Source organism: Podarcis muralis, chromosome 13 (genome assembly GCF_964188315.1).
Source record: "Podarcis muralis chromosome 13, rPodMur119.hap1.1, whole genome shotgun sequence".
NCBI classification, from domain to species: Eukaryota; Metazoa; Chordata; class Lepidosauria; order Squamata; family Lacertidae; genus Podarcis; species Podarcis muralis.
Window position 1 is genome coordinate 6654221 of NC_135667.1, and position 8702 is coordinate 6662922.

At 52.9% G+C, this 8702-nt stretch overlaps 1 protein-coding gene across 4 annotated transcripts in view; it reads right to left on the minus strand.

The window, feature by feature from the left end:
• CARMIL3 (capping protein regulator and myosin 1 linker 3) overlaps window positions 1-6698 on the minus strand; it is an 87412-nt gene extending 80714 nt beyond the window's left edge. For 3 of the 4 annotated variants that reach the window (XM_028703069.2, XM_028703070.2, XM_028703068.2), the window contains exon 1: window positions 6561-6697. In XM_028703069.2, coding sequence (XP_028558902.2) covers window positions 6561-6600 — 40 coding nt within the window. In that variant the 5' untranslated portion in view covers window positions 6601-6697. Of the gene's footprint in view, window positions 1-6560 lie in introns of all 4 variants that reach the window. The other variant, XM_028703072.2, reaches the window with a different exon arrangement.
• Between the last annotated feature and the right edge of the window lie 2004 nt (window positions 6699-8702).

Below are 8702 nucleotides of genomic sequence, written 5' to 3' on the forward strand. Positions count from 1 at the left end.
TTGGCGAGCAAGGAAGTGAAGAGGAAATCTGGGCAGCATATTGATAAAGGCATTAAGGCCAACCAAAACAGTATACCGTATTTTTTGGTCTATAAGACTCACTTTTTCCCTCCTAAAAAGTAAGGGGAAATGTCTGTGCGTCTTATGGAGCGAATGCAGGCTGCACAGCTATCCCAGAAGCCAGAACAGCAAGAGGGATTGCTGCTTTCACTGCACAGCGATCCCTCTTGTTGTTCTGGCTTCTGAGATTCAGAATATTTTTTTCTTGTTTTCCTCCTCCAAAAACTAGGTGCGTCTTGTGGTCTGGTGTGTCTTATAGAGCGAAAAATACGGTATTTAAAGCATCAGGGACTGGGGGTGGCTGGACCACTAGGCAGCAAGGGAGCGAAAGGACAGGAACATGGAGGTTATAGAAAAGCAGGGCGCTGTGGGTAAAAAGCCTCAGCGCCTAGGACTTGCCGATCGCATGGTCGGCAGTTCGAATCCCCGCGGCGGGGTGCGCTCCCGTCGTTCGGTCCCAGCGCCTGCCAACCTAGCAGTTTGAAAGCACTCCCGGGTGCAAGTAGATAAATAGGGACCGCTTACTGGCGGGAAGGTAAACGGCGTTTCCGTGTGCTGCGCTGGCTCGCCAGAGCAGCTTCGTCACGCTGGCCACGTGACCCGGAAGTGTCTCCGGACAGCGCTGGCTCCCGGCCTCTTGAGTGAGATGGGCGCACAACCCCAGAGTCTGTCAAGACTGGCCCGTACGGGCAGGGGTACCTTTACCTTTACCTTTAACTTAAGATGATGTAGAACACACCCACACCCATGTCTGAACACACTTTTCTGTGGGGTTGGATCCGAAAAACCGATTTTGTGTAAGGTAAGCAGAGATTTGGCAAAACGAACAATTGACAAATCATTCCGTACAGATACACAGCATCCACCCAAGAACTTGAATGCAAAACTGCTGATCCTCTGACGAAAATATGTTAACTTGATCCTAGGTCGGTCTTCGTATCAGAGGACTGGAAAGTAGCCAATCTAACACTGATTTTTTTTATTTTTTTTAAAGGAGATCTAGGGAGCATCCGGGAAATTACAGACGAGTGAGCTTAATGCGGCGTTCCAGGTAAACTGGCGGAAGGCCTCAGATGATCAAGCATGAAGAAGAACAAGCCTTGCTGAAGAAAAAGCAGCATGGCTTCCGTAACAGGAAGTCCCGCCTCTCTAACATTTTTGGCTTATTTGAGGGTATCAACAAGCACGAGGAGAGTGTTGACCGGGTAGACATTGTGTACTTGGACTTTGAAAGTTTTCAACAGGTTCCAAAGGCTTTTTCGTAATCTTAGGAGCAACCGAGTGAGAGGATGGGTCCTTGGGTAAGGATGGAGAACTGGCTAAAGAACAGAAAGCACAGATTTGGAACAAATTCATAGTTCTCACACCGGAGGGAAGTAGGTGTCCTCTAAGGATCTGAAGGGGGACTTGTGCTTTTGAACTTGCTCAAGTTAGGGGTCAGGAGTGAGGCAACCCATGTTTGCAGGTGACATCCCCCCCCCAAAGGATGGTAAAGGTAAAGGGATCCCTGACCATTAGGTCCAGTCATGGCTGACTCTGGGGTTGTGGCACTCATCTCGCTTTATTGGCCGAGGGAGCCGGCGTACAGCTTCCGGGTCAAGTGGCCGGCATGAGTAAGCCGCTTCTGGCGAACCAGAGCAGTGCACAGAAATGCTGTTTACCTTCCCGCCGGAGCGGTACCTATTTATCTACTTGCACTTTGAGGTGCTTTTGAACTGCTAGGTTGGCAGGAGCAGGGACCGAGCAACGGGAGCTCACCCCGCCGCGGGATTCGAACCGCCGACCTTCTGATCGGCAAGTCCTAGGCTCTGTGGTTTAACCCACAGCGCCACCCGCGTACCTAAAAGGATGGTAAAGGTAAAGGGACCCCTGACCATTAGGTCTAGTCATGGCCGACTCTGGGGTTACGGCGCTCATCTCGCTTTATTGGCCAAGGGAGCCGGCGTAGAGCTTCCAGGTCATGTGGGCAGCATGACTAAGCCGCTTCTGGCGAACCAGAGCAGCACACGGAAACGCCGTTTAGCTTCCCGCCAGAGCGGTACCTATTTATCTACTTGCACTTTGACATGCTTTCGAACTGCTAGGTTGGCAGGAGCAGGGACCGAGCAACGGGAGCTCACTCCGTCGCAGGGATTCAAACCGCCAACCTTCTGATCGGCAAGTCCTAGGCTCTGTGCTTTACCCCCCAGCGCCACCCGCGTCCCTAAAAGGATGGTAAGATGCTCCAAAAGGATTTTTCCAAACCGGGGGAATGGGGGTTAAAATGGGAAAGGAAATACAATGTAAAGGGATGTAAACACACACACCCCCCTCAAATATGCACTAACAGGGGCCTGGGCTGGTGGCGACTGCCCAAGAAAGGGAACTCAGGGTCACGGTGGATAGCTGAACGAAAATGCCAACCCAGAGAGGGGCAGCTCTGAAAAAGGTCGACTTCACACAGGGAATCATTAGGGAAAGGGCCAGAAACGAAACTTCCAGTCTTTTCAGAGCTGCTGTACACCAGGTTGGGATTCTGTTTAGGTTGGGCCAGAGCCGGTCCTGTCATTAGGTAGAGGAGGCATGTGGTTGAGGAACCCCCGTCGGCCTCAGTCGTCATGGCTGATGGGACGACAGAAGAGGACTTGGCTCCCAGAGTTATGTGTTGGAAGGATAAGCACTGCCAACTATCACACAATGGTCTGAGGGCCTCAGCGCTTCGGCTCCTTGTTTCATGTAGGCATCAAACTTGTTTGGATCCCTCTATGGCGCCTGGAGGGCTGATGTTCAATTTAAGATCCATGTCTGGGTGGTTGCTGTGTCCGCAGGGCGATTTAAGAAAATAAGGAGGGCCTGCTGAAAGCCTGTGGGGAACCTGCAAACAGGATTTGAACACAAGACCCCTCTCCTCTCCTGTGGCATTCTGGCATTCAGAAGCATTCCTGCCTCTAACATTTTACTGCTGTAGTTAGTAATTTTTTTATATTATTATGATTGTGTTCCCTTTCCCTTTTCTTTTTTAATTCACCTCGTTTCTTCGCTTTCTCTGTCCCTTGTTAAATGTGCAAACGATAAATTAACAGTGAATTTCTTCTAAAGGAATGGTGGGAAGGGCTACCTTTCTGGTGTAGGTCCGATTCGGGAATATCGTAAGTTACCTTAAAGAACATTTTGGCCGCTATGTGCCCCAGAGCTCGGGGATGATGGGAGTTGTGGTCAAACATGCTTGGGGGGGGCACAGCCTCCCCACCAATGAGCCATGGCTTCATGAAGCATCTTTTGGGTGTCATGCAACCTATTGGGTCCCCGGATGTTGTTAGACTACAATTCCCATCATCCATGACCACTGCCTAAGCTGGCTGTGGATGATGGGCTTTGTAGTCCAACAGCGTTTTTGGGCCCAAGGTTGAAGAACGGTGGGGTAGACCTACTCAGCTAGGTGGACCAATGGCACCTTCCTGTGTGTTGGGGGGGGGGGCAGAAATAGCACAGTGGCACCCCGTCTCTGCCAAGTGAAGTGACACAGTCTGCTCTGCCACCGCCTTGAGTTCCACCCGCTCATTTTGAGGGGAGTTGAAAGCAGCCATTTAGACACAGCAGTCATGTGTGCCCGCCGCTTTAAATACAGGAGTCTCCATTCATTTTATTTACTATCTGGCAGGCTGTGTGTGTGTGTGAAAGTGCGTGTGAGAGAGAGAAATCCCAGGAAGAAGTGTCACATCGCCTTTGCACCTTCCAAGTGTGTCATGTCCTACAGCATCCCTGCCTGGTTTTTATGAATGCAGAAGGCGAAAGCAGCAACACGCTGTTTACTTAACACCTGCTGCCGGGCTCTGTGCAGTGACTGCAAGGGGAGAGAATGCCTCTGAGCATGTGCAGAGAGCACCTTCCGCCTCACCACGTGGCCGAGATGGGAAACCAGGTTTCTGAATTCGTAAGCATAAGCCCTGGAAGCTCTCCTTCTGGAGCGAAGATGTGTTTTTTCGTTGTTGTCGTGAGGCAAAGCGGTTGCATTGTGTGTCTCTGTGTGTGTGTTAAGATGCCGAAGGCGCTCGCAGCTTCTCCTGCTATCATCTAGAACATTCATAGGCATCACATAAACACACAGACACAGGTTTTCTCTCTCTCTTTTTCGCAACTGAAATTGACCAGAGAAGGCATTGTAAAAAAGAAAAAAAGATAAGCTTCCTTCAATTTTTCTTTCGCAAGCTCGGGAAACAGATGGGATTGGGGCCAAACTGAGGCCTGTTGATTTCAATGGGTCTCCTCTGAGTAGGACTAACATCGAAGCCCGGCCTTTAAAAGACAGGCTGGCAAATGGAAACAGAGATCGGGAAGGAGGGAGCCGACCCCTGTGAGTAAACTGCGGGTCGCCAGATTATGTGGATATATGGGTCATGGGGTGGGTGTTTGGAATGGCATTTGTCAGGCTCAGATCTATTTGGGGAGGGGCCCATTTCAGGCCCCTCCGAAAGTTCAGATACCAGGTAATAAGGGGGGGGGCAGAAAGACCTCTCTCTTTCCCACCCCCCATCTGAAACCCTGGAGAAGAGCTTTCAGCCAGAGTCCCTAATCCTGAGCTGGAGGGGGGGCAAGCAGTCTGAGCTGCTAGCAGCCAGCTTCTCCTATGACCCACCACCGGCTCAGCAGGTAGGCAGATAAACAGCTCAAAGTAGTAGATAGGCAGATGAGAAATTCACTTGAACTTTGGGTGTGTCAATGGTGTTTTTCAGTTTCAAGTTCGTGTGCATGATTTTGCCTGCTTCTCTCTGACTCCTGGGGAGATCCTTGGTGTGTGTGTGTGTGTGCGTGCGCGCGCATGCATGCATGCACACAAAAGGGATATTGCAAAACACACAAACACACCATCCCAGTTGTGTCTCGACACCTTTTCTTCCTCCCTGTTCCCAGATACCCAAGCAGGGACATGCCAGGAGTGACAACAGCAGGAAGTGTGTGTGTGTGTGTGTGTGTGTGTGTGTGTGTGTGTGTGTAGAGAGAGACGCACACCAGAGCCTACACAGCCTCAAGAGACAACCCATTAACCCACAGGCAGCTTTCAGCAATAAATCCACTATTATAGCAAGCAGAAGGTGTGAGCAGATACAGAGAAACAGCTCCCTTTCCCAGCGCGGAAACCCAGGAGTCCTGGATCAGGGCCACCCCTTACCTCCCACCCCCACTCTACTCTACCCCTGGAAAGAACCCAGGAGTTCTGGCCCTCCCTCCGCCCCCTTCCCACCCCCCTCCCCAGGGGAGACCCAGCTATCTCCTGAAGAGCCATTAAGTGATACAGCCTGCAAGATTGAATGATATGTGTGTGTGAGAGAGAGAGAGATGGGAGGGGGCTTAAGTACCAGGGAAGGGGGTGGGCAGGGGAAAATCCAGGCCCTGAACAGGGAATTGTGCGGGGGGGGGGGGCGGTTTGCAGAGAAATGAATTGCAATGGCCATAAAAGCAATTGCAAAGGGGGGGGGGTGGGCCATTCCCCTTGGATGAGAGCTTGCAGGAGATGGGAGGGGGGCAGGTTTGGGGTTGAGGGAGGCGATTTTTCAAGGGGGTGGGAGGAGAGAAGTGGGGTGATGGAGGGCAGGCAGGATTTACGCACTGCTCCCCATGGACTTTTGGATTATCCCTGGAGCTGGAATGACAGGAAGGTGATAGGTAGGTTGGGAAGACGGTGGGATTTATTTGGGGGGGGGGGGTGTTGAGAGAAGCACAGAGACAGCTTGGAGGTTCAGCTGGGGGGGGTGAGTATATCTGTGGGGGGAGCCGGCATCACAGTGGTCACATCCTAGGAACTGGGTTGGGAGGCGACTGAAAGGGGACTCTAGGTGTAGAAAGGGAGGGGAGACCTTTTCCTTGCACTGAGGGAGGGGGGATCTTAACCTGGGTGGGGCAGCGGCTAGGAGCTTTGGAGTGACCTTATTGGGGGGGGGGGAGAGAGAATGGAGCAGTGCCCCTCCATCCATGGGGGGCAGGAATAATAATAATAAGAGGAGCCAACATAGTTCCCTGTGATGGGGTTGGGTACCATGGTGGGGGGGGGCTTTCTGGGGCAGCAACCATTTGCTCGCCCTGAGAATTAGGGGGGGTGCCTTGATAAGAGCCAATTCACCTGTTGGAGGGAGGGGGGAATGAGAGAGACGCAGGTAAAGGGGGGTATGTTTCCAAACCCGGGGGGGGGAGAGATTTCCCCCCTCTGGGAACTGGGGAGGGTGGCCCTAAATATTTATGGGGCGCTAGAATTGGGGGGGGGAGCAGCGTGCGGGAGGGGGGGCCACAGGTGTTTTTAATGGGGGTGGATTTAACCCTTTAGACCATTTCTCCCCGGGGTATTTGGGGGGTGAGGAGTGTCGCTGGAGGGATGGAGAGACAGGAGGAGGGGGGTCGCCAAAGATTGTGCCCTGGATGGTGCTGGGGGCTGCGGGGATGAGGAAGGATGGGGAGAGGGGAAGCCCTGCGGGAGGGGGATCTCTCCACTCCATCCCACCCACCCCCCAAAAAAGGCAGGTCCCTACCTTGCAGCTCCCGGGCGACCTCCCCTCCGGCCTGGGCCATCACGGCTGCGGCAGAAGCCGGCACATGCCCGGCTAGGGCGGCGGTGGCAGCGAGCGCGTCTGCGCAGCCTCCCCGATCTCCCTCTCCCTCCGCCCCCCCTTCCTTCTCTCTCCCTCGGGGGACCAGCTGGGCGGGCTGGAGGCAGACTCCCTCCCGCCCCGCCCTGCTCCTCGGACGCCTGGGTCCCTTCCACCCCCACCCCCACACCAGTACCTGGCCAAGCGTCTTCTTCCCACCCCACCCGGAGCGAGAAGCGGGTTTTCCTGAGCAGGTAGCCGGGGAGGGGGAAAAAATCTGTAGAAGCTGAGGAGGGATCCCCCAAAGGTCTTCTAGTCTGACCCCCGCAATCCCACCTTCTTATTTTCGTTTCTATGGGGATACACGCTCGGTATTTCTCCTGTTATACAAAAATCTCTAAATGGGTCCGAACTCCAATGTCTAAAACTCCAGGTAGAGGACAAGGATCTAGAGATCACGCTAAGGGTGGCCAAATTCTGTGTGACTGCCATAAAATTTAGGGAACAAGCTGTACTACCAAAATGATAATTTTTAATATTATAATTTTAGGTTATATTTTAGTGATCAAGATTAAACGGCGTTTCCGTGCGCTGCTCTGGTTCGCCAGAAGCGGCTTGGTCATGCTAGCCACATGACCCGGAAGCTGTACGCCGGCTCCCTCGGCCAATAAAGCGAGATGAGCGCCGCAACCCCAGAGTCGGCCAGGACTGGACCTAAGGGTCAGGGGTCCTTTTACCTTTACCTGTCAGGGATTCTGTAGCTGCGATTCCTGCACTGCAAGGGGGTTAGACTAGATGACTCTGGGGGTCCCTTCCGATTCTACGATTCTATGAATTGCAGAGCTCAGCATGTTCGTGGATCGCTCACAAAGGGTGGGGCTCCTCTACGTACAGACACACTTTCACTGATCTGACAACACCCCATCACAATTGTGCAGAGACTTTCGAGATGGGCTTCCCTCCATCGACTAATCTGTGCCTGTGATGGGAGAACTAGAGGCCCTCCAGAGATCATCAGGCCTATGACTCTCAAGCAATGCCACACATTTCCCTATTCTCTACACTAGGCATAGGCAAACTCAGCCCTCCAGAAGTTTTGGGACTACAATTCCCATCATCCCTGACCACTGGTCCTGTTAGCTAGGGATGATGGGAGTTGTAGTCCCAAAAACATCGGGGGGGGGCAAGTTTGCCTATGCCTGCTCTACACGCCATACCCACCCCTGCTGCTTATAAACCCCTTATAAACATTACAAACAGAAGTGAACTTGTTCAAAGGTTAATTTGCTGATGTGATCACCTAGTGGTTTTCTGTTGCATAGGAGGAAAGTCAGCCTCAGGTGCGGGGAGCACATCTGCAAATAAGGTAAAGGTTGTTCGGTCCCAGCGCCTGCCAACCTAGCAGTTCGAAAGCACCTTCGGGTGCAAGTAGATAAATAGGGACCGCTTACCAGCGGGAAGGTAAACGGCGTTCCGTGTGCTGCGCTGGCTCGCCAGATGCAGCTTGTCACGCTGGCCACGTGACCTGGAAGTGTCTTCGGACAGCGCTGGCCCTCGGCCTCTTGAGTGAGATGGGCGCACAACCCTAGAGTCTGTCAAGACTGGCCCGTACGGGCAGGGGTACCTTTACCTTTAAAGGGACCCCTGACCATTAGGTCCAGTTGTGACCGACTCTGGGGTTGCGACGCTCATCTCGCTTTATTGGCCGAGGGAGCCGGCATACAGCTTCCGGGTCATGTGGCCAGCATGACTAAGCCACTTCTGGCGAACCAGAGCAGTGCACGGAAACGCCGTTTACCTTCCTGCTGGAATGGTACCTATTTATCTACTTGCACTTTGACATGCTTTTGAACTGCTAGGTTTGCAGGAGCAGGGACTGAGCAACGGGACCTCACCCCATTATGGGGATTCGAACCGCCGACCTTCTGATCGGCAAGTCCTAGGCTCTGTGGTTTAACCCACAGCGCCACCCGCGTCCCATACATCTGCAAGAGAGACCCCCAAAAAGGTATACAGAAAGGTCCGCTCTGGATGCTTAAGAACAGCTGCCCTACACTTAAGATGCAGAGAGAGAAGGAGATGGTG